The sequence below is a fragment of the Miniopterus natalensis genome, chromosome 10, assembly GCF_054644295.1.
Source record: "Miniopterus natalensis isolate mMinNat1 chromosome 10, mMinNat1.hap1, whole genome shotgun sequence".
Lineage (NCBI taxonomy): Eukaryota > Metazoa > Chordata > Mammalia > Chiroptera > Miniopteridae > Miniopterus > Miniopterus natalensis.
In genome coordinates, this window is record NC_142090.1 from 5,232,015 (window position 1) to 5,258,314 (window position 26,300).

At 40.5% G+C, this 26,300-nt stretch overlaps 1 protein-coding gene across 1 annotated transcript in view; it reads right to left on the bottom strand.

Moving 5' to 3' along the window:
• CNTNAP2 (contactin associated protein 2) overlaps positions 1-26,300 on the bottom strand; it is a 1,301,514-nt gene that overhangs the window by 653,065 nt on the left and 622,149 nt on the right. Inside the window, exon 5 of the mRNA XM_087820965.1 lies at positions 3,728-3,931. Coding sequence (XP_087677091.1) covers positions 3,728-3,931 — 204 coding nt within the window. The remainder of the gene's footprint in view (positions 1-3,727; positions 3,932-26,300) is intronic.

A 26,300-nucleotide genomic window follows, 5' to 3' on the forward strand; every position in this document is an offset into this window, starting at 1 on the left:
AGTTCGGGGAAGGCCCGGAGGGCGCAAAGGGGCGGGGCAGGGGGAGAATGGGGAACATCTGTAATACTGTCAAAAATAAAAATAAATGTGAAAAAACAACACTATGGGTTGAGGCTTTGTCTACTGAATTACTATAGGAAAACCAGCATGTGACTATACTTAAAGAGAGTTTTATGTTCATAGTACATAAAAGCTAGTAAAGATGGAAAACATCTGTTTCCTTAAAAATAATGAGCTTCTTTACAAAAATTTATTAGGTTTCTTTTGAAGTCAGTGTCCCATAAGCTCTGGAGCCAGAGGGCCTGGGTTCAGATGCTCTGGGCAAGTGGACAACATCTCTGGGCCTCTATTTCTTCATATGTAAAAAGAAGGAACTAATAGTACCTGCTTTACAAGGTTCTGTGGGGATTGAATTACTTAGCAGATGCAGAGACCTGAGCACACTTCCCAGCATAGAGCGAACATTCGTGAAATGGTACCTGCTAAAAATCTGTTATTACTGAGGTGGGTGTTGTTATTTTTGGTCAAGAAAATACAGCATGACAACTGCCAATTTTCTCTGACTGCAAAGGCCATCATCTTAAGCACAATGTAATATCTAATGACATGGAACATTTACACAAGTTATGCTTTAAAATAAAAACCTGCAAAAATATATATGTAGCATTAATCTAGTTTTGAAATAAAATCTCCACAGCAATAAGACCACAGGTAAGAGTGAAAGGCTGTGAGAATTCAAAATGCTTCCTAAGCTCTCTGGATGCTGTTTATATATTTTATACCATTTTCTATTTTATCTAACAAAAGATTGCTTTTTATGGTCAGGCAAAGCTAAATGCTATAAAAATGTAACGCTGTTTCAGAATAAATAAATAGCATCATAGAAATAAGAGAAACACAGGACTGACTGAAAAATTATTTCCTTTCCCCCCCACATTTAAGATGCCAATGATGCCTATATCGGGCATTTTGTAATGGATTTTCTAGATCAAATTTGTTCCTTTTGGTGATGAAATCAAATATGATGATTGTACATGTATGTGGGGGAGAGAGGGAGAAGAAAAAAAGAGTAAGTCTGGGTGAAAGGCTACATTCAGTTTTATTTAAGTATTTAGATGAGAAGACTGAGAGAAGCAAGGCGCGCCTGGTATTTAGGCAGCGGCCTTGCAGAGCACAGTGCACCGCTGACTGTTTCCATGCTGCCATGGTCTCCAGTCGGTCAAGGAAAGGCCCCAAGTAAACTGCTGTCCAGGGAAATGCGACTGATTTTTTGTGTGCCAGGTCATATGATCAGTTCTTTATTTCCGAACAGTAATGTAATGTCACACCTTTGTAAAAGCACAGTGGCTGTGTATGTTTCACTTTTTTTTTTCTTTTAAGGGAAAGGTTTGAAAAAATAAACTTTTAAAGATATATTCCACTGGCTGTGTGTGTGTGTGTGTGTGTGTGTGTGTGTGCGAGCACACGTGCGTGCATATTTTTATAAAAACTTACATTTTGTTTCCTGGGTTTCTCTCCTACAACTCTATGGTACAACATTTGTATATTGTCTCCTTAACTCCTATTGAACCTTGTTTCAAAAATTATTTACGGCTAATTTTTTTCCCAGGTACCACATAAATGCATGTTCAATATTAAGAGTAGAGAATATTATGAAGAATTAATACACAAAACATTATTCCCTATTTCCACCACTGAAAAGAGTGTGGTCTATTTCCTTCCAGACTTTTTTTTCATATTACATACATATTACTCCGAGAGTAAATCACCAGTAACCTCTATGTTGCTAAGCAGCAACTTCCCTTTTCTGTCTTCTTTTGTGACATTTTAGGTGAAATCAACACAGTAACAATCTCTTCTTTCCCTTCTCTCTGTGACATCACATACTCTTATTTCCTCCTATCCACTGTCCACTTCTCAGTCTCCAATCAGCACTTCTCCTGTCAATCTCAGGCATGAAACACCCTAAGAGAAATCTCAAGTTCCACGAGGAGTCAGCCACTAAAATGTTCCCTGTCCAATCAGAGCCCTGTAGCTCCTCTATTATAGGAAACTAATGATCCCCTATTAGAAGGAACTCTACAGAGAAAATAGAGCTTTCTCTAGGTCTGAAAATGGCGCTAATGACCACTGGAGCCTTAGCCATATCCTAGGGATTACCTTTTACTTATTTCCTTCTTTTCTTACTAAACAAACAATACATTACAAATCATGCTGAACTGCCATTAAAATCACCTCAGTAGTGGACCCCCTTTGCCTCTTCAGTATTATATCAGCCCATTTATACTATTGCTTTCTCTGCATCTCCGCTGACAGCCACCTTCTGCAAGCCAGTGCCAGTTCGTCCTGTCCCATGAAAAGTCCATCTTCAACTCACATATGGATGGATGCATTTTCTTCAAAGAAGTCTCAGGAAACTTCCCATTCTTAAAAAAATAATATCTAACCCCTCTACCAAGCTCTACAGGATCTCACAGGAACTGAACAATCCCTAACTTTTGGATGTCATCTTCTCTCCCACTGACTCCCTACCTCTGTCCACACCGGCTTCCTTGCTATTCCTCCAGCATGCCAGGCTCTGTCTGTAGCGACTGCTTCCCTTGACATGCTCTTCTTGCTGGTATTTTCATGGCTAGTTTTTGCCACTGATCTCAGCTTGAATATCTTCTTGTAGAGGACTTTTCTCAGTACATAATCTAATGTTGACCCCTCTTGCCTCTGCTGCATTATATCAGCCCATTCAATGGATTTCATACTACAGCTGACCCTTGAACAACACACATTTCAACTGGAGGGGTTCACTTTTATGAAGGTTTTACTCAAATAATGCAGTCAACTCTTTGTATCCATGGACTCAACCAACCATGGATTGGAAACAAATTTTAGCACTCCCAACATCGGATTCCAGAGCTTGGATTTTCAACCTTGGATGGAAAATACTGTTTTTGATCCCTAGTTGGTTAAATCTGTGGATGCAAAGAGCCAACTGTAGTGTCAAAAGCTATATGTGGATTTTTGACTGTGGAAGGGAGGGTTTGATATCCCAACCCAGCGTTGCTCAAAGGTCAACTGTATTTACCACTTGAAGTCATTTCTATTTTCTTTCTTTCTTCTTTAACCCTCACCCGAGGATATTTTTTCCATTGCTTTTCAGAGAGAATGGAAGGGGAGGGAGGGGGGCAGAGAGAGAGAGAGAGAGAGAGAGAGGGAAAGAAACATTGATGTGAGAGAGACACATCCATTGGTTGCCTCCCACACATGCCCCGACCAGGTCCAGCAATGGAACCTGCAACCGAGGTACATGCCCTTGGCCAGAATTGAACCCGGGAACCTTCAGTCTGTAGGGTGATACTCTAACCACTGAGCCAAAGTGGCCAGGGCTCAAGTCATTTCTTTTGATTTAGTTGTTTTAAAATAATCACAGATAATACACTACCTGACTCCTCCACTAGGTCATAAACTTTATGAACTTAAGGTCCTTCTCTCTTTTTTCACCACTGTGTCCAGATGCTAGTGTACACCTTGCACAACACAGGTGTTTAACAAACACTTTTGAATGAATAGCATGTTAATATATCAACACATACCAACCACTACTGCTTAATAATGAGTTGACAACAATGCAAACTTTTTTTATAATTTACACTTTAAGGGTTAAAGAGCATCACCATTTCACTAATGGAAATATTAATACACAGAAGGAATGATGACAGGAGCGAGAACATACCTAGGTTTAAACTGAAGACCAGCCTGGCTTTCTTCAGTTCCAAAGTGATGTAGTCGCCTTGCTGGCCCTCCCCATGCAAGATCACCCCTTCGCTCTCGGTGGTTTTAAATTTCAGAGCAATGACATCTTTCAGTGTTTTCATCTTCTTGTTTCTGAATCTATATGGCAACACAACATGGCCATCAAAGTTGATAACATCAGCCCCTGAAATAAGAAAAAAAATAACATTATAGGTCAGTTACTGTATAGTGTCATCCAGTATGAAGTATGTCCATTTCCAACCAGTGTCTGCAAGGAAAAAACAAAATGAAATAAAAGATAAGAAAGAAGTGTTTTTTTCCTGAGAAATCAGGAGTCCTGGGCTCCTGTCCTGTTTCTTCTTTTGATTTAGTCTGTTCTGTGTGAGCTGTGGTGGAGGTATCGTAAAGAATGATCATAGAAACCTCTGTCAATATAAAATCTCACTTCAATTGTGATTATGTTTACTAACATAAATGCCATCAATGATTTATATGCTTCAGACTTGAACTTGGGAGTCTAGAGTTTATTCGAAATAAATAAAATTTTTAATTACAGTGTAATGAAATTTTAATGTCTTCCTTTTTAAATGAGGCTAATTATTATGATTTCTAAATACACGTTTTACTCACAAATTAGCTTTTCTTTGACAGTAAAACGGAGACACTTGATATTCAGGGTTTGATGGTGTGCTCACTTTCTGATGGTTCTTATGTCCTACTGCATTTTGAGTAAACTTTATGGTAGTGCTCAGAGTTCATAGCTAATTGAACTTTAAGAAGCTTACCATTTGCCCTTGGGCCGCAGGTCTGTCTGAAATTTCATGTTAGCTCCTTGCCTTTAGAAAGAACTACACCACTTATCCCTTGACTCACAGAGAATATCTAGTCTATACTGTGACAACAGAAATTTTAATTTGATTTTAGGGAATTTCATTGGAGACAAAATTATGTAAACTTTTTAGAATTATAAACAATTGTGTCACCATCCTCAAAAAAAAAAAAAAAAGGTGATGGTGGGGATTTGTTTTATAATTGCTGCTTAATTCACAGCAGACATGGAAATGAGATGATCTAATTTATTATGTCCCACTGGTTAGTCCCATTGGTTAGTCCTTTCCAATCCAAGGATCAAGCTTTGAGTACAAATAGAAGCTTAGTTCCCATAATTAGACCTTTGTCATGAAAAGTATTTTTAAAAATCCGTTTATTTGGCTTTTAATTTGAAATAATAGAGAACTCAGTCAAACTGGGTAATTCTAATTACTTTAGAATTACAAGACTGCCTCTGAGTTTGGGGCAAGGGTGATGGAGGGAGACTTGGCTTTGGATGATGGACATACAATGCAATTTACAGAATTGTACACACTTGAAAGCTATATGATTTTATTAACCAGTGTCACCCCAATAAATTAAAAAATATATAATAAAATTAAATTGAAAAATTAAAAAAAGAAAGTAAATCAAAGTTCTTACTTCAAATCATTGATAGATTTTGAATCCTTTACAAATATTTATCCCATTATCTTAAATGTTTACATTAAAAAAATAGTTTGGAGAATTCCTGCATTCCAAAATGTTTAGAGAGAAAAATTTCACTTTCAAGTTTAAGTTATAATTCTAATAGGCAGTTCTTTACTGTCCATAAAAAGACTTTCTTAATCAACAGAATTCTGTTCACCAAGACTGAATCACAGACTTTTATTTTACTATGGGGGGAAAAAGCACAGCCATTAAATTTTAGTTTCTGCTAACACTGCAAAGCAAATTAGACGTTAGCTTAATCAACTCTACTGTCCCAGCTGAATTCCAAGTGAAATATCTTTATCATCTGTGATGAGACATAAAAGTAAGAAAAAGTGAAATCTGATGATCAGACACCAGGTTGAATTTATAATCCAGTAGTTGGTAGATATCACTTTTGGTCTCAAAAAGCACATAAATGAGAAGTCAGAAGGAATAAATTCTGAATGCTAGAAAGTAAACCTGCAGTCAACTTTGTATCAGTAACAGTTGAGTAAGGGACACATCGCTGTTTTATACACCCTTGGTATATATTAACTGACATATTTCCCATCCATCAATCAGGAAGTAAATATTCCCTGAATCTAGAGAGAGGGAAGAATTTACCCCCTCCCCCCATACCTTCTCCTAAATAGAAATCTACATTCAGTTTCAGGTATAGAACAGTGAATTATGCAAATATTGATGTCTCTCTTCCCCCACACTTAGGGCAAAGAAAAATGTGGCAGAAAGGATGGGGACGGTTTATTTCTTCAGACAGTCCTAGACATTAACAAAAACATGTGGGGACGCTACTGAAGCAGACCAAGCCTCATCTAAGAAGCGGTCAGTGGTCAGAGGTTAGTTGAGAAACTGGACAACATGCTTTGCAACTCAGTTCTCGCCCATCGTGAAATCAAAGGCGGGATGAATGGGTTAATAACCCCAGCACAATATGAGAGTGTGGCTGTGATCTTAAGAGTTTTCCTTGAAATTCCAAAATTCCTAGAAATAACTGATGATATGTTATACATAAACACATACCATACACTTTTTAAGAGAGTCTGGGGTATTAAAAGACCCAGAATTTAGTTTTATTTCCTACAAAAATACATTAAGGTTTAATTTGACATCTAATAACATGTTGTGGTTATTTGGGGCCAAGCTGCCTTCTTTCCCCCATTACCCTGATTGCCCATCACTCCCTAGAATTAAGTTTTCCATGCAGTGTTGAAGTATATGCGGTGTAGCTGTTTAAGCAATCTGAGCAGTAACGGCTCCTCAGAAAGCGAGTGCAGAATCCTGGTGCTTCCACAGCTGTATTTCTAACAATAACTCAGAGTGCTGGTAACATGCCCATTTCATCAAATCATCAGGGTAGAATGCCGTTTTTATTATTTCATTGTTACTTAGTCTACTTTCTGAATTTGGATAAGATGTTTTGGAAAAGTTTTTTACCATCTAAAGATTTAAATATTAAAAATACCTTTGCTCTATTTTTCCCCTCAAATACAACACATTTGTAGTAAAAAAAAATACTGTTGATAAGACATTAAACAATTCACCCGGCCTGGTGTGGCTAAGTGGTTGAGCGTCGACCTAGGATCCAGGAGATCGCTCTTCGATTCCCAGTCAGGGCACATGTTCACTTTGTGGGCTTGATCCCTAGTAGGGGGTGTGCAGGAGGCAGTGGATCAATGACTCTCTCATCATTGATGTTTCTCCCTCTCCCTCTCCCTCTCCCTCTTCCTCTCCCTCTTCCTTCCTTTCTCTGATATCAATAAAGATATATTTTTTAAAAATTAAACAATTTGATAATATAGAATGAGATTCCCAAACACAGGGGCTCACCAATGCATCCTTCTAGATTTCATGCATTTATTCTATCTATCTATCTATCTATCTATCTATCTATCTATCTATCTATCTATCTATCTATCTATCTATCTATCATCTGTCCATCCATCCATCCAATTTATGGAATAATCATGCATTATATGTGCATATATGTACGTACATAAATATACATATGCACAGAGATAGGAAAGAAGGAGAGAGAGGAGAATGTCATTTTATTTGGTTATGTTTCAAAATGTACAATAGCTTGAGTTTGGGGTAATTAATCTGCACTCCCTCGAGGTGCAGTATTACTAAGTACCTACTTATATTACTTGGGAGTTCTTTTGTAAGGAAAACGTGTTCTACTAACTAATTCGTTCCTTCGATGATCTGTTTACAGTATTATGGGTTTATTCACGTTCTTTGCAGTCAGAGTCTAACCCAACGTATGGTTACTCAGGCCGTTCCACCTTCAGCCCCTGGGCACTCGGCAAGGCTGGTTCCTGTCTCCCTTTGCCAGGGCTCCTTTCTCTTCTCGCTCATCTCTCACTCTCTGGCATTTTGAGATTCTCTAAGCTCATCTTGCATTTCCCCTGCCCCAGGCCTGGAATCAGCCACTTTTCCAAGGAGCACCCCCGAGAAGCCGGGAGCTTTCTTTTTTCATTTGTTCACTTTGCTTTTTATAAAGCAAACAATACATTTCCTACAAATAAATAGAGTTGTCATCCCCCTCTATGATATAGTCTTCCATGCAAACAAATCGGTTACTGAAAGAAAAGAAACAAAAACTTAAACTGTTTCTTAGTAATCTGTTTCATAAGTATCTGCCACGATATGAAGCACTTTTCATTTTAATCAGATGTTTTTGCATAAACCATGACTTTAAAAACTAATAATTATTCATGTTTATTTAAGTGATGAGTGATTACTAATTAAATACATGAAAGTGTCACAAGGACTCATATATCCCAGGTTTTAATTGTCAGAGAAAAGGAATGATAATATCAAGCCACATTTTTGGGCTGACAGGGAAATTTCATACCGTTATTAATCGACTTGGTATTATTTACTTGACAGGCATTGACTCTAGTGGGACACAGTCAGTTTCATCGCATCTGCACAAAGTTTGGATCTGATTTTTTTCCTTCCAACCCATTCTCTTTTCTTTCAGTATAGTATCTGTGGTTTAAACCTAAATAGTTGAAATAGGTTTCAAAATTATCAATAACAGCTAATTTAGAATAACAGCACCAAATAAGCCCCCCTAAATCCTTTTATTTAATTTTTACTTTTATTAAATCTATTGGGTAACACTGGTTAATAAAATTATACAGGTTTCAGATATGCAATTCTATGATCCACCATCTGTACACTGCATTGTGTGTTCGCCACCCCAAGTCACATATCCTTCTGCCACCATTTATCCCCCCTTCCTCCCCTTCTCTCCCCCCACCCCCTTTCCCTCTCATAGCCACCCTACTGCATGTGTCTAAACCCTCTTTCAAAAGGATCTATAAAGAGAGACTCTGAAAATTGCTTCTACTTCAAGAAAATAAGGAAAATCCACAAAAACCTTAAAAGCTCCTTCATGAAGGCAGGCACCTCACCTTTTATGCAATGTGTTAAAATGTGTTGTTTTGCCCTTAAGTGCTTGACACCTCATGCCAGGACAACAAGAGTGCCAGAGGAGTCTGACTGCATCTGCCCATAAAATTCGGACTCTAATGTCCAATTACCCCGATGACTCGTCCAGGGACCTTCCAGGGGCACAGCTGACTCCGCCTGTCCAACAGGTGCAATTCTCTCTCTGTGGGTCCCACTGCTTCTGTTCTCAGGACAGCAATCTGGGACTTCATTTAGCCCCTCCCTTGCTCACGCCCCTACATTCAGTCAGTTGAAAGTCCTGTGAAATTCAGCGAGTCTGTTTTTCAAACAAAGCTTACTTTTTACATGTACTACCACCAGGCTACCACCATCTCACACTGTCTACTGCACTAACATCGCTAACGGACAATTCCCATCTCCCAGTGTAATTTTCCTTATATCTATCCTGCACACAGAGGCTAGAAAGATCTTTCTGAAATAGACTTTTTTTGCTGAAAGCTCTCCAGCAGGGCCTGCAAGGCCCTCCACGGCAGACCTCCTGCCTTCCCCCCACACCCTCACATCTTAGGGCCACCTCTCTATCTGCTGATGGCTGTAAATGACTCAGGCCCTTGCTAGCTTCACCTTGTGCCTTTCCTCAGGCTATGCCCATTTCCTTGAAGACACAGCTATTTTTAAAATCAAGTTTAAGTTTAGCATCCCCCAAGCCTCACCTACCAGGAAAGCCTCCTTGTAGGAAGCAGCCTTTGCTTGTTGTCTTGTATGGAAATGATCTCTTTATGGGACTGATGTCCTCTGTGGACTTCAACCTTTTTTTTTTAATATATCTTTATTGATTTCAGAGAGAGGAAGGGAGAGGGAGAGGAAGGGATAGAAACATCAATGATGAGAGAGTCACTGATCGGCTGTGAGCCCGCAACCCGGGCCTGTGCCCTGACCGGGCATCGAACCCCGATCGCCTGGATCCTAGGTCGACGCTCAACCGCTGAGCCACGCCCGGCCGTGCGACTTCAAGCTTTCTTAAGGTACAAACTCTGGGTTGTTCCACTTTGCATTTCTGGCACAAGGAATATTTCTTAAACTAGTCTAAACGTAACTGGCGCCTGAGACAAGCAAAAGGAGATGCTACTGTCCTCATGTTCCTTCAAAACCACACCCAGTGTAGCGCAGGTTACCCTGTCAGGTGCAGATGCAGGCGTGCCTGAGTGGCGTGCACTGGTGCAAACATTACAACTGCCGGTTCTAGCTGGATAAAGAGCTTAGAACACCAACTGTTTTTGCTATGGTCATACGGATTTATTTGTTTAAAAGTCAAAAACTAAAACATTTAATTTTAGTATGAGTTTAACTTAACTATTCTAAGATTAAAGTTACTAAGTTTTAGACACAGTTTAACAGTGATTTTACACTAACTTGAGATATTTATTGATATTCTGTTATTCAATGAAGAAGAAAGATGGCTTTTCCGTTATATATATTTTATAATCAGATTACTTCATGAAAAACTATAATATATGATGAGTAGTGATTGGCTAATCAGGTGGTTGGCTCACTTGAACAAACCACAGGGAAATACTAGTAATTTTAAAAATTACTTTATCCAACATGAAAATACAGAAAACTACTGAGGCTCTCCCTGCTCCCCCCAAAATGGTAACACGCACACCCACCCAAACCCCACAGGACAGCATACAATCAGAGGGCCTCCACTTCTGAGCAGGGTTACAGCTCCAATACATCTGATAATACAGAAGTAATAAGCAATTTCTGAAAATCAGCATAAAGTCTATTTGTAGGAAATCCATATGGAAGTTATTTTAATTTTTGTAAATCAAGAAGTCAAATAAATTAGCCTCGCCTTCATCTATGATAATATAGCTATTTACTGAAAATAACTCTGCAGCTCTAGACTGTACAAAATCTGGATTTCTGTCAGGGAAAAGCCTATCTGGAATTATAAACTCTAAGTAAATATCCCACAGATGAGGAAAGGAATTGGACATCAGGAGCCCCTCCCCCCCAGAATGTCTTTCCATATAAATTTTTCCTAACATTTATTTCAGATAGTTTTGAATACTACTCAGTTAAGCTTCTGTTTCTAGTTCCATGTAAAAAGTTGCTTGTGTTGGGGCCAAATTTTAATGCTGCAATGGCAATTCCATTTAGGAGCTTGCTTTTGAGGCACTGCTTTCATGCCGATTTACATAATACCGAGGAAAAGATGAACTGTTCATATGCGTGGACTTGTGCTTAGGAAGTTTTGAGCTGACGCACAGGGTAGAGTCCATTAGAGCTTTGCCTTATTTTTGCTAAAATTCCACATACCTCTGGGTGAATCTGCTGCCGCAACTATAAACACGGTCCCTAAGGCTCCAAACCACACAGATGGTGACATAATGTACTCCCCTGTTTGCAGAGTGGTTGGGTCCTGTCTGGTCAAACACCAAACGGTACCCTGTGGCCCAGCCATCGGCACACCCTCTGACTTGGGCACTGGAGGGTGGCTGATTCACTGTGAACGTGGGTGTGCTACTCATTCCTTCCTGACGCCCACACACCCACTGAGGCCCTGGCGAGCGGCCCAGCTAATTCATATCCATGAATGAGCAATGCTCCTACCACTTGCCCAGAGAACTAGTCCTCACTGGCCTAAAATAACTGGAAGCCCTCAAAATTAGAAATTACAGCTTCAGTGCTCAGAGGGGACAAGCGGTTCATACAAACCAGGGATGCTGGCTTTTCAAACCCACTGATCTGCCTTTCGCTTTCTCCTTTGGATACGCATGTGGGTAGTAGACAATATTACCCTTGATTAAAACATCGACAGGGAAAGGCACTCAGTTACCAGTTTAGAAACTTGACCTTGATGGAGGAAAACAATAGGATTTATTGGGGATGCCTCTTGGGTATAAGAGAGGCAGCCTTTATGCACCTGTCACAAACCAAAGCTATGCAGTGAATCTGGCATTATTCAAACATTCAACCTTTTTTATCTGTTTTTATTTTTCGATTACAGTTGACATACATTATATTGGTTTTAGGTATACACCCCAGTGATTAGGCATTCAATATTTAAAAAGGGTCAGAAATCCAATACTTTAATGAAATCTCCTTATTTTTAAATGTTGAGCAACCAATTTTGCATTTTGTATTAAGCAGAGGCTGTTATCTAGTGCCCCTCATATATGTTTTATTTAGTCACATATTTCTTTAAACTTGGATACTGTCAAATATAAGACTAAATGGATTATAACATCTCAAAAATTAAATTTATTTTCCATCATATAATTTAGCTGTGAATTACTACAGTAAGTATCAGCAAGAAATTTTATTTCTCAAAAGGGAAATTGTCTAGAAAACAAGATGGTTAGTGCTAAATGAATAAAAAGAGTGGGTGTTTAAAAAAAACAAAACACTAACAAAGAAATTTTAATAGTATCATATGACCCAAAGAGTTATCTATCACTCTACACTACCCAAAACCTATCCTAAAAGGAAGGAAAGAAGGGAGGGAGGGAGGGAGGGAGGGAGGGAGGGAGGGAGGGAGGGAGGAAGGAAGGAAGGAAGGAAGGAAGGAAGGAAGGAAGGAAGGAAGGAAGGAAGGAAGGAAGGAAGGAAGGAAAACACCATAAATCTTAGCTCCACTCACTGAGATTTTGGATATAAGACTTTCTAAAAAGGAAATACATGTTTAAAGAGTATTACGAATTAACAGGCGCAGCCTTCCCTGAATCAGGCTTCGTGTCTGCGGATCTGCCTGCGGCCTACACTCTACTCGTAGCCGCAGCATCGGCGCTCCCGGCGCTGCCTACCACCTGCGGACGCAGACCCCTCACGCTCGGGCTCCCGGCTGAGGCAGAACAAAGCAACGCCCGCCCTCCTGCTTCAGCTCTCACACTGCGAACACCTGTCCACTCACCATCTATTTAGTGCCACATGTTTTGCGCTTTGGGGGTTTCTTATGGATGCTTCCGCTGTTTAAAATGTCCCTCTCCCAAGTGTAGCACTGACGTCCTCTCCTGTGTGCCAAGCACAGGCGAGCTGCTACGTGCCCGGTGCAGGAAACACGTGTGAGATAGGGGTCGACCGGGCATGGGCTGCAGTGTTGCTGACCATGACGTCAGTGTCAATGAATCAGAAATATGTACCGTCAGGGGGCAGCCCGGGCTGCAGGCTTGATCCCCGGTCGGGGGCGTGCGGGAGGCAGCCCATCAATGACTCTCCCATCATTGACGTTTCATTCTCTCTCCCCCTCTCCCTTCCTCTCTCAGAAATCAATAAAGATATTTAAAAAAAATGTACCGAGGAAGGTGTCATTAAACAGAAACACCAACAAGGCAAGGTTATGTGTTGACTGGCTGACAAAAATGCAGTGACCAGACTGTGCAGGACCCCAGCCCTGTACCCTCCCCCCGGGAGCCAGGGTTCTGTGTTTGCTACCCCAGGGTGGAGGCGGCTTTAACCAACCAGTGTAACTACCGGGAATGCTGACAACTGACTGGATCTCCATCGCATTCACTTCTCTCAACAGGAAAACAAAGAACCATTTGAAACTACCACATATATGCTGAAGAAATATTTAAATTATCCTGAGCAAAATGACCATCAAACCACAGACCTCTTCATAGGTGAGCGCAGCGCCACCCTGAAGAGACACACTCCTTTGTTTTTGTCGCGCTGATTGGACACGGATTTTAGAACGTGGGACTAACCGGGGGGTTACAGAGGCAAACCTCTCATTCCCCACAGGCTTACTGCGACCAAGCTCTGTGCTTTACACATCTCACTACCGCAGTTCACTAAGCACTTTGCCTATCCAGCCTCAGAGCTACATTAATGTTTAAGGGGTTCAGGACACAACACCCCGAGTATGCCTCTCCGGCATAGTGAGTGTTTTGAGTTGAAGACACCCGAGAAACACCAGCTTCAGGAAGGGCTCCTGAGGCCCCCTATTCCACCTCAAAGGAGGTCATAAAACTTCCCATGGAAAAGGTGCCCTCCCTGCACCAAGGATGGGAATGACAACATTCATATCATCAAATCTGGAGCCAAATGGGAGCTGGAACCTGAACATATCTACTGAAGTAACCCTTATCTTCAATTAGTTTCCCCCAAATATTTCCTAATCGCCGTCTCAATTAACTGCCCCAAGCCTAAGCCTCTTGTCTCGCCACATCCTTATAATTTATTACTCTTGGTTTCAAAGGGTATATAAGCCTTGAGGCTTAATGGAGTCTTTGGGTCTTCATTTTTTTTTTTCTTCTGAAGACTCCCAGGTACACATAAAAATATTACATAAAATGTGTATGCTTTTCTCCTGTCAATGTCGTATATTAGCTTGATTTTCAGGCCTGGCTACAGGACCTAAGGGCAGAAGGAAGTTTCTCCTCCGTACATTGTGTAGAATCTCAGAGATTCCTGGGAAAATCACAGAATCCAAACCACAGCACCATTTACATTTCCCATGAGGTAAGGTCCACAATTTTCTTTCTTTAGCCATTTGATCACTGCCGATCAAATGATAGGAAATGACCCGATAGGAAATGATCTTCTTGGAATTTGCAGCATAAAAATACAGATTTTATTGAATCTATGAGCCAGTCTACCCTCTAGACCCTAAAACTACTTTCTAAATGGACTTGAGGTTGATTTCTTATCTGTTAAATTTAGATACTGCTCTGTATAATTTATACTTTGAATTTCTCTTCCTCACATAAATCGAGGGTTTCTATTGATGGGAGCTCCCGTTTTCTTTCGAACAGGAGTTGAGCTATTAGAAACATGTAAACCTTAGAGATGAAACTGAGGAACTTTGCAGCCTCAAGAAAGACCATCATTTTGAATTCAGAAAATGTTAAGGGCAGACAAATGTCACAAATTCACATTAATTTTAGGAAAGTTTGGGGTTTCTTTGGTGGGAGGACTATTAAGAAAGAGACTGCATTTGGAAGTAGGACACATTTGATACATTGCCTACACATCCTATTTTCAACTCTCTGCATTTGACATTTTTTACAGTTTAGGTCAATCCTAACGATTTATGAACTTCTCACGGCGTGATAGATATAATGCTGTTACAAGTCTATTTATACCTGGACGCTTACATCCTTAAAATGTCAATGGTTGAGTTTCTCTTAATGTAGGCCTAGAAGCAGAGCCCAGGTCTTCATTCTAGGGAGATAAAGGGCATGCTGAGGTGGGGAATTTATCAGGATACTAAAGTGATGTCAGCTTTCCCATGACCCGAGATGTATGTAGCTGAACCAACAGCATTGGGATCATCCATTGGGCCTCAGAAGGGCACTGGACATGAACACACAGACCTCAGACCTGACCCCGGCCTATTTTTATAAATGATGGAAGGGAACAGATAATCTTAGATTCCCTTTAGCTCCAAAATTAAGCATTTCTTATTCTGGGTGACTTGGTTGGGCTGACAAACAACTATACACTTATTTAAATTTGGATTTTTAAATCAGATTTTAGATTGCCAGAATATTAAATTTTAAGGAATATTCATATTTTCTGATTAATTTGGCCCATTATCAACTGGAAATCCCCAAAGGCAATTTTAAAAAATAAACTCTACAGACACTGAAACATTTTCATGGGTGACTGCTTTGAACAGTTAAAACTGATTGACAAAGTATCAAAATTTGCAAAGTGGAGTAATAAAACTACATCCTAAATAACACATATTGTTTTTTTTTAGAAAAAGAAAACAAGTGATAATCATTTATTGTATGTATTATATGGAGTCTTCCATAAGTAGAAATTAGGAAAATGATTTATAATGATAGATTAATAATTTATATTCTTAGTGTCTTGGTACTGTTTAAATGGACACATAATTAGTAAGACTGAATTATTTTAATTCTATAACATGGGAACAAAATTACTTGTCTGATAAATTAAAGAAAACCCATGGCTACAATGACGCAGAGCCAGTAAAAATGAACGCATGACCTTGAGCAGGTACAGAAATCTGCTCACATACAGCTATAAAGCTACCTTTCCCTCTCCGATTGCTAGTATTCAGTCTAGCACAGCAGCCCAACTTGTGCTGCCGTATCAAAGAATTGTAACATATATTTATTCATATGTTATCTTTATTAAACCAAGATGACCTGAGAGGGAGGGACTCTGTGTCCTTAGGAGAATGACACAGAAATCTAGCGAAGACACAGAGATTTAGTTAAGGCTGCCGAGTTCTATTTCCTGCCTGGTAGCTATGTGACCTTCAGTAAGTTACAAAACTTCCCCTAAACCTCAATTTTTTTGATTCTCAAACGGTGAAGGTCACAGCATAGCATGCTTTATAGAACTAGAAAGGCTGAATGAGTTAATATAAGCAAAGCACTAAGACAGTATCGGGTACACTGTAAGCGGCTAATAAGCATTAGCTTTTATGATCATGTATTTTTTGCTTAATTGATGTGCTATAATGAATATTCTAACCCACCCACTTGGCAACGCCGATTCGGCATGGACACAGAACAGGGGCGTTTCTACAATAGCACTAATGGATTTAGGACAAATCGGGGTGCTGTGCTTGCTGACTCTAGGGCCCACCTACTTTCTGTTCTGTTCTTGCCACCTTCACTGATGTAGTTTATTTTGTTCACAAGTGAGGAAGGCTGCAAAAAATGGAAATAATACGTAATTGAATCTGTTGTTTCTTCTCTTCAGTGTAATAAGTAACATTTCAGGGCAAATGAGTTTTTTCGAGGTCCTCTCATCATAATCTGAGAAACCAAAGGTGCATGGGGAGGGTCGGTGGTTTGTCCAAACAACTTCAGATCTTTGGAGAAAGATTTTCAAGCTGAGACTTGAACCTAAGGTCTCATCTGTGATTCTGTTCACAGCAGCATATCAGTCATAATTTCATTATAGCTCATAAATGTGCTACCCAGAAAACAAGTAATATTTATCAAATATAGGAATTCATTATCATAACATCTGGTTGAATGTTATATATTTAATATAACCTATTTTTTATAAACTTAAAAATTACCAAATTTAGTTAACGCCAACCCAAAGTATAGATTTATAACAAACACTAGCTTCCAATGTTTTGTATTTTATGAATAAATTTGAAGGGATTTTGAAGAGTTCAACATGAAAAATATGTCTCAATTGCTAAGTTGTTTTTTTAATACATCTTTATTGATTTCAGAGAGTGGAAGAGAGAGGGAGAGAGATAGATAGAAACATCAATGATGAGAGTCATTGATCAGCTGCCCCCTGCACGCCTCCAACTGGGGATCGAGCCCATAACCCGGGAATGTGCTCTGACCAGGAATCGAACCACGATTTCCTAGGTCCTAGTTCGACGATCAACCACTGAGCCATGCCCGGCAGGGCTCGATTGCTAAGTTTTAATGCCGTGGTTAAAAACATATTAGCTACATCAAGTTCAAATAGAAGAAAAAGTGCAAAGTTCAAGACGTGCGCGGGAAAAGCCAGACAAAACTGGTTTTCCCGGTGGTTCTGTGGTCAGTGGTGGGTGCTGTTTACAAAGGGTGTTTGATAGCACAGGAAGGCTGTACACTAACACACATCTGCGAGGGCCGGCCACCGGTTCCAAGGAGCCCAGAGCAATGGAAATGGATGTTTCTCCTTGGCGGCCTCCCACTTCAGCGACCGTCCACTCCCCTTCCCCATTCAACATGCTAACGGATACACTGCAAAGTATCTGATGAAATAAGTCATAGTAAGACAAACACCTCAGGATGCATAATGTTTTCATGGGAACAGCATTGGAATGGAGCCTGAGGCCCGAGAACATTCAGTGAAAGAGCAGCGTGAACGGAGGGCGAATTCCTGGGGCTTTCAGGCTCCAACGTGTAGATGGCAATGGACACACTGGTAACAGTGAGAACAGACAGAAGTACAGTTCCTCTCAATGTCAGCAACCCTCCCAATCACAACAGAGGCGAGAATAAAATTATTCTCAGCAGGAAAGGGTAAGGGGGGCAGAGTCGCCCTGTCCCTGACTGCCTAAGTCTCTGTGATACACTTGACTGAGGTTTTGCCTGCACCTGCTTTGAAAGCGAACGTTTATCCTCAAGATGAAATCAGGTGTTTCCCAGACAAAAGTTATTTGGTAGAGTTAGATAAGGGAGGGAGTCTGAGATTAATTATTTTCTGTGGGTGTATCAAAAAGAGCCTAGTCAAAATATGTTACCCTATTACAGGAGACAAATAATAAATTGCTCTGTTATTTTCTCTTATCAGTTTTACGCTGCTGCCTCTTGTACCTATTTTCTTCTCAGTTTCTTAACTTGTTCCTTTTCTTTAAATTCGCCCTTATTTTTCAAACCTCTGCTCTTTCAAAGCCCATTAAGCCAAGACATATCCCTTTTTTTTCCTATTTAAACAATGTGATTTGGTCTTTTCATTATATTCCCATTTAAATGCTCCTTTGATAATATCCCTGTTAATTTTTTTTTTTTTTTTTTTTTTTTTTTTAGAGTTTATGCCATTGATTAAAGTTGAAAACGTTATAATGAATTTTTCTGGAAAACTGCCTTTGGTGACACGCCTCATTGGATCTCTTCCCATTTCAAGTCGTGCTTCATGGGGCTCCAGGGTTTAAAGGGAAATGCACCTGGGAAACAGGAGTATTGTTTGACTTACAGAGCTTTTGTGTGTGTGTGGCTGTGACACGATTTCTACAGAAACACACAGGATACTGGGGTTGTAGATGCAAATGGTTTGCTCACTGCTATTAATCATTTATATCTCTGATCTCTGGATCAGAGGATGACTTGTAAAAGAGTTTCTGAATGACTTAATGAAGAGCCACACACTTATTAAATGATTAGGCATAAAGAGAATTTAAAAATAATCAGCTATGAAGGATTGGCTAGATGACACACAGTAAAACTTTTACACATATACAAACAGGTTCTGTATGTCCAGGTCTTATAGTGGGTGAGTGTATGTTTTGGGAGAGAGGTCACCTATAGTAACATTTTCCAGCCCAAACAAAAGGGAACATTCCGTAGATGAAGATAACACTAGGAGATCGGTGACAGTCACTAAAGATGCTATTATTTTCAGTGCCCTTTTCTTTGTTTTCTTTTTTAATCCTCACCTGAGGATATTTTTTCCATTGCTTTTGAAAGAGAGTAGAAGGGAGAGAAAGGGAGAGAGAGAAACATCGATGTGAGAGAGACTCATCGACTGGTTGCCTCCTGCACGTGCCGTGACCTGGGCTGGGGATCGAGCCCGCAACCGAGATCTGTGTCCTTGCCTGGAATCACACCCGGGACCCTTCAGTCTGCAGGCCAACACTCTAACCACTGAGCAAAACTGTCCAGGGCTTCAGTGTACTTTTCTTAAGCCAATTGTTTTTCTCAAATCAAAGACACTAACTTGCCAGTATGTAATTTATTTAAAACAATAATGTTTCCTTAACTTTGAGAAAAAAATAAACTAAATTTTATATTTATAAGCACTCCAACAGCTGAGTTAATGAGTAACAAATAATTAAATTATCAATAATTCATCAAGGTGAACTTGACTTGATGTGTTAAATGAAATGGCTACAATCTGGCTGGCCCTCAGCCCAACACTCACACAAAAAATTACACTAACCTTTACTTTTAATCCTAAAATGAGGCAGCCTGGTGAGGCATAGAACAGCGTTAATATAATTTCAAACTTAATTTACAAAGTATACGCTTAGAAGGGGGAGTTTACGTTAGTGTTCGCTTCTCCACGCCACTGACAAGAAAACAGTACTGTCCATATTCCAAACATTAATTTGCCATTGGTATGCGCTCATGCCAGCAGGGATTTGTATTAGAAACTGCAGCAGACACTGCTGGCTGCCCCAGCCAACATCCATTCCCTCTTTTTTTTTGTTGTTAGATAAACCTTAATTTCATTCAGGTGTTCATCTCTTCTGCTTAGAATTCAAAGGAAGGAGACCCTTTTGTCAGGAACAGAGCCTATCCTGAATTGAAGGTCCACCGCGGTGACCCCATGCCCTTTGCCACTGCTTGGTTTAAGGTGGGCATGCGAGCCAGCTCTGGCCAAAGTGAACAAGGGAGGCGTGCTGGGAGGTGTGCTGAGAGGGCTGCTCCTGATTCCTAAGGGGAGGGAAGGCAGAACAGATGGCCTCATTCTCGTATGATGCATGCAGAGTGAAGGTGAGATTGGAAAGGGGTGGCCATCTCCACATGGGGATGTGAGCCGGCCATGGACCAGATGGACACGTCAAGATGCAAGGGTCGTTTATAAACCATCGGGTTAATAAATCAACCAGTTCTGTTGTCTGCTCTGCCATTGAACTTTTGTTATGTGGGAAATTAAATGTGAGTCAGGTTTTGTTGTAGAAGACTAAGGCAACCTCCAACGTATAATTTTCAATTTTCTCCTAAAAACATGACAATTGTTTTCTTTAAAAGCACAGGGGAAGAGAAATGGCCTATCTCTTCCATTCCTCTAGGGGAGAGGAAATAAATGATGTGGCGAAGACCGCTAGCTATTCAACAGAAGTGCAAGGGAAGGCTTGTTTTAATAATAAAAATTCCAAGTTTTAGCAGGCATGTGGCAAGGGAACCGAGACTGTCTTTCGATTCTCCTTTGCAGCAAGATGAGGTTAACCTCATGTCTGTCAGACCTTTTTGTTTAGGCAATGTGTTCTAAATAATCATAATAGAAAGTAAAGTATATAGCTATGAAAAAAAAAATGGACTAGGATCTGAATTCTGCTCCTACTGGTCACTAACATGGTGGCCGTTTACAAGAAATACCACTTTTCTGAGCCTCAGTTTGGAAAACTTGTAAAATAAATACAGTGTGGGGGCTGGAAGCCAGGGCACTAGAATGAGCATCTGGGTTCAGGTTGAGCTCAGCTCCCTGTGGTCTCAGTTTTCTCATCTATTAAATTGGCATAATAACAACATCTACCACCTAGCATCCTTAGTAAGGATTAAATAAGTTGAAACACATGAAGTCTTTAGAACAATACTTAGAAAATATTATATATTGAAACATGCTGGTTATGTTTTATTACAGACACAGCACAGAGTAAATTAAGGTTTAGTTAGCATTAAACCAAATGAAACAAGTAAAACAGAATGACAATATATTACAAATTAGGCTAGATAATAGAACTTTTTTATAATTAAGAGAAAAATTAGGGAGACAGAGAATAAGGTCATCTGCTTTAAACCACTGTGGTCAAGGGACCTACAGCTGCTACCTGGATTGTAGCCAACGTGGAACCTGAAGGCATCAAGCAAGATGGGTTAAGGAGGAAAGAATAAACAGTGAGGCGATAGAGCTTTAAACAAATCTGCTGTTTCACCAGCTTCAGAATCCCCTGTCTAATCAGTAACAGCTTATCAAGCATGAGATGGGGAAAAACAATCACCGGGGCTCCAGATGGAAATGTTTAATGCATATGCAGTTTACGGGGTGAATATAAATTGCAAACAGGGTGGTTTTCGGTTAAATCTGCTGAATAAAAAATATTGAATTTGTTCTACTTTAATTAATGAGTAACTGAATATTTGACACAGCAACAAGCTTAACTCTTCCATAGAAAGTCAACCCCCAATGATTTGGCAGAAAAAGTTGGTATGACAGTGTTCTTGTCCTTACCAATGAAATTCTTTCAGAGTATATTTTGCAGCAGAGGCAAAATCCTGGATGCACTGCAATCTATTCACTCTGCACTGATAACCTGTGTTGATTTACCTAACTATACAGTCTACACTAGAGATGAAGAGAAGAATCATTTAAAATGTTTAGCACTCCAGGCCCAGCCCAGCGTGGCTCAGCGGTTGAGCATCAACCCATGAACCTGGAGATCACAGCTCGATTCCCGGTCAGGGCACTTGCCCGGGTTGTGGGCTCGATCCCAGGGAGTTGGCTTGCAGGAGGCAGCCGACTGATGATTCTTTCTCATCCTGATGTTTCTCTCTCTCCCCCTCTCCCTTCCTCTCTCTGAAATCAATAAAAACATATATAAAAAAATGTTTAACACTCCTTGAACAAAGGGAGAAAGGTAAGCCAGATGTCATGGGTGAAAGGAGTGAGAGACTTAATATCCCAGTTAGTATCAAGTAGGCTGAGGACATTGAGAATAAATACAGTGAGGGAATAAACATATGTTTCTGTCTGTACCTATTTCTCTATCTGTAGCCTGTGTATATTACAGTCATATTTTAATTTTATACATTTGTGTGTGTGTGTGTATACTTATATAGGATTTGCTTTATGTTCCAGGAACTTTATAAATATTAATCTACCTAATCCTGATAACAACCCTATAATATGGGTACTGTTGTTATGCCCATTTTACAAGCCAGAGAGCAAAGAGAGAGCAGAGAGAGATTAAGTAACTTAGCAAGGCAGCTATGAAATGGTAGGGCTGGGATCTGAAACTATGGGTCTGCTCCAGAGTTGTTTTACACTCGCTCAAGCACTACACTGATCACCGCACGGATCGAGACAGTAGCCAAAATGGAAACTGCAGACACATGTGCACTTAGTAAGTGTCCACTGACAATCATGCCGAAAGACTGAAGAGAGTCAGAAAATGCTCTGCTATCAGGTTACACGTCAGGGAATGTGGGGATCTTGCTACAACGTGAGAACATTAAACTGCCCCATCACCACTGCTGCTTTGAGTCTTTTCCATTTGTGAAGTTAGGGAGAGAGAATCATAAGCAGCCTATCTTGTTTTCACTGAATAATTTACAAATGGAAGAAGAAATTTAAAAATCTGTATGTACAGTTAATTAGAAGTGCATTTGTTTGCTGCAAAGACCAAAAGAGAAGGAATTTAGGCCACGTCTTTATATAACTAAAGACGCAAATGTGGGTTAGCTTTATAAGGGAACAGAGGAGGAAAAATAACCTTTTCAAACAATGAGGCTGTTTCATTTAAAAAAGAGAGAGATTAAAATATGAACTATAGAAGCAAAATGGGCAAGATGGTAAACAATGAAGAAATTTATTCAGGTAAATACTCTATTTTCTCAAACTGAAAGTAGTTGCCTCACTTTAAGAAGATCCATGTGAAAGTATTTTCTAAGTAATCCAATTAAACCCTCTAATGCCAGAAGTTATCACTGGCAGGGAAAGAAGCAGTTGTGTTGGAAACTCAGGGAGCTAATAAAAGCTCCTTATTTGCCTGCTGATGGGGAATTGCTACAGGTTTGCTGATGTAATGTTAGAAGTAGCTATTTTAAAATGCAAATAGTCTGAACTTGACAGTGCTGTTTTGCTTCTTGTTAAATTGTAAGCCTTGCCTTCTTTACTGTAGTAAAGCCAAAATGTCTATGGAAGTGGAAAATACAAACAGCCTAATATTGTATATTATCCTTTGACATTCCCCATGGTATTAATGAAATTTCACCGACAAGGAGAAATAACAAGGAGTAACATCTGAAAGTCTTTGGTTGAGGTTAATTTTTTTTTTCATTATTAACAATCACATACCTTTTCACCATTAAAATGGAGCTGATTCACAACTGCTTTGAAACTCACAACTAACTTCACTTACAAATTTATTCACTTAACCAGATCAAGTTACAAACTTTATATCTCAGCCCTGGCCGGTTTGGCCCAGTGGCTGGAGCATTGCCCGCTGACCAAAGGGTTGTAAGAAGGGCATGTACCTCGGTTGCAGGTTTGAGCCCTGCCCTGGTCCAGGTAGGAGAGGGAGGCAGCCAATCGATCTGTCTCTCTCAGATTGATGTTTCTCCCCCCCACTCCACTTTCTCTAGAAATCAATGGGAAAAAATATCCTCGGGTGAGGATTTAAAAAAATAATAAAATAATAAAAACTTTGAATTTCATATATTCACATACCACTATTATCGTTAGTGTTGAATGCTTTATGGACGTGATCTTACTAATTCTCAAAATATTACCCCAAAAGGCAAGACATGCCAGAATTCTTAGTAAAAAAGCTCTCTTGCTGGGTGGAGCCAGCAGGTGAGACACATTATAATCTGGTCTGTACTTTATGCTACCGCCTGCCTGGAGGATTTTTAAAGTTCCTGACAAATGGCTGTATAAAAACAAAGGGAGTTGGAGCAATGTGGCCGGCAGGAGAACCCAGACCTCTGGTGAAATCGACACGAGGTGCCATTGGACCAGGAGAGTAAGACTTCTTTCGCTCGGGAATTTCAGCCAAATGGGCAATCACGTGCTGTTGACCTGCACAAAATACTCAGCCATTTATGTAAGTGCAACATGTATATTTAAAATAAGATTTAGGAGTGGACATTTACTCCCAGGTATTACTAGTTCCACTATGGCCAACTTTAAAGTTTTATAATTATGAAAGATCTTTTTAAAACTTGCCTGTCTTCAACCCTTGGGGAATAATACTGTTGTGTAAACCTAGGGCACTTGGCAACTTCCTAAAATGGACCAGGAGTCCATCCCTCAACCTCAGTTCAACGCACATGCCCAGTGGGCCGCAAAGAGCTTGGTTATAAATGCAGTGCCTTCAAATGTAAGGGGGTAAAAATGCTGCAGGAGGAGCAAAGCGTCCTTAGACGAGCCAAGCGCAGATACTAAAACAGTTCAAGTCTTAAAATCCGACACTTGCAGGCTTCAGAATCCTTGACTGTAACATCACTTTCCATAGAAATGTATTCACAAAAAATTAAATGCATACCTCCTGGTGTATGACAAACTTTAATATTAATGAACCATAATGATATCATTATAAAAAACAATCCTGACTTTCAGTTCAACCTGTGTTTTGAGCTATTCTGTTTCACTCGCACATTTCTATTTATTCATATCATCCCACCCATAAAAGTTACCATGCAAGGTATCTGGAAAGAAGGAAGGGTAAAAGAACAAACTGTCTACGTCTGAAGGGTCCCTTAAATTGTGAGCATGGAGAAATGCTAGCCAGTGCACAAGACCACTGTTGATAAATTTTAAATGTCAACTGGCCAATCATTAAAGGGAAAGTAGAGGAATGTAGTTCATGGAGACGAGGGCGGTAAGGAAAAGATGGTTTGGCACAGTGCCATGTGCAGGTAGGAGGAAATGAGCAAACACTTTTTTCTGTAGCCAAACGATACACATCTCCTGTAAACAGAGAAGGCAATGCTATTCCTTGCCTACTTAAACCACAGCTCGGCCTAACCAAGTACACCAGCCATAGTATCAAGCAGGTGATAAACGGAAGGCCAGATGGTGACCTTCAGAAACAACAGAAGAACGGAAGCAGGATGATTTTGACAGAAACGTGTTGGTTTGGGGGGGATGCCACCAAACGTCCTGGATCCTATTTCAGGTTCCTCATCCAGGGTGAAGAGCATGAAGTAACTTCAGTGCAAGGGAAGAGCTACCAGATCATCGTAAATGAAGAAATAATAAAAGGTAATGCAATTCACCGCCTTGACTCCGAGGGCAAACTTGTTACCCTGGCTGGTGTCGCCCAGTGGTAAGAGCGTGGGCGCAAGGACTGAGGGGCTGCGGGTGTGATTCCTGGTCAAGGGCATGTACTTCGGGTGCAGGTTCCCGGTCTCTGGTGGGGGCTTGCAAGAGGCAACCAATCAGTGTCTCTCCCTCCCCCAGAAGTCAATGGAAAATATCCTTGGGTAAGGAGTAAAAAAAAAGCAAAAGGAACCTTGTCTAAGGGAGCACACAGACGCCCAGTGATTGTTCTGTCACCTGATGTCATGTTTAATCCGGAAGGCCCCCTAAGCTTCCTGACTCAGTCTCCTGAGCTCACACTCTCCCTAATTCATGTCCCCCTGGTTTCAGTGCTCATCACTTCAGTGAGCAGTTCACGAGGAGGTCACCATCAACTTCAACTTCACTCATTTAAAGGACAATTCTTCAGTCCTCACATCATATGATCCCTTAACAGCACTGATGACTGGGGCCCATTTCCACTGTCCTGGCATGCTTCTGGACACATACTCCTTTCTGGATTCCCTGACCTACCTTCACTCTGTCTCCTTTGCAGCACGGGTCCCATCACTCGGGCACAAGCCCTGGAGGCTCTTCAGGATCTGTCCTGGATGCCCTGCTCTCCTGCATGGTAATCACACCCTGGGTAACCACATCCAAATGTGACACAGTTTCCTTCTCTAAGCTTCACTAAACCACAAGTTGTCTCCTATCAACACTGAGTTCTTGGGTCCTATATTATTCAGCTGTTCAACCTTGTGGGTGTTGTAAACATACTTCAAATCTAACATTTTACAAAGCAAACTCATGATTCCTCCTCTGAACTAGATCTTCTACCATCATCCCCTACTTCTGTGCATGGCAGCACCCCCTAACTGGGATGGCCAGACACACACGGGGGTCATTCTCGGTACTTCTGTCCACCACAGCCCATATTCCACCCCTCACCATGTCCTGGGGAATTTACCTTCTAATAGTCCTTAAATCCTTGCACTCATTCCCACTCTGCCACCGCCATCCTGGCCTAAGCTGCCGTCTCTTACCTGGACAACAGCCTCAGTCGTCCCCGACTCTTCTCCAGCTGCTCTCACCCTGCAGCCAGAGCAAGGTTCACACAAGACAGATACGATGTCATGTTTTCCCCCACCCCCATTATGACCACCGCATGCAAACTGCTGGCTCCAGATACCTCAGTGACATCC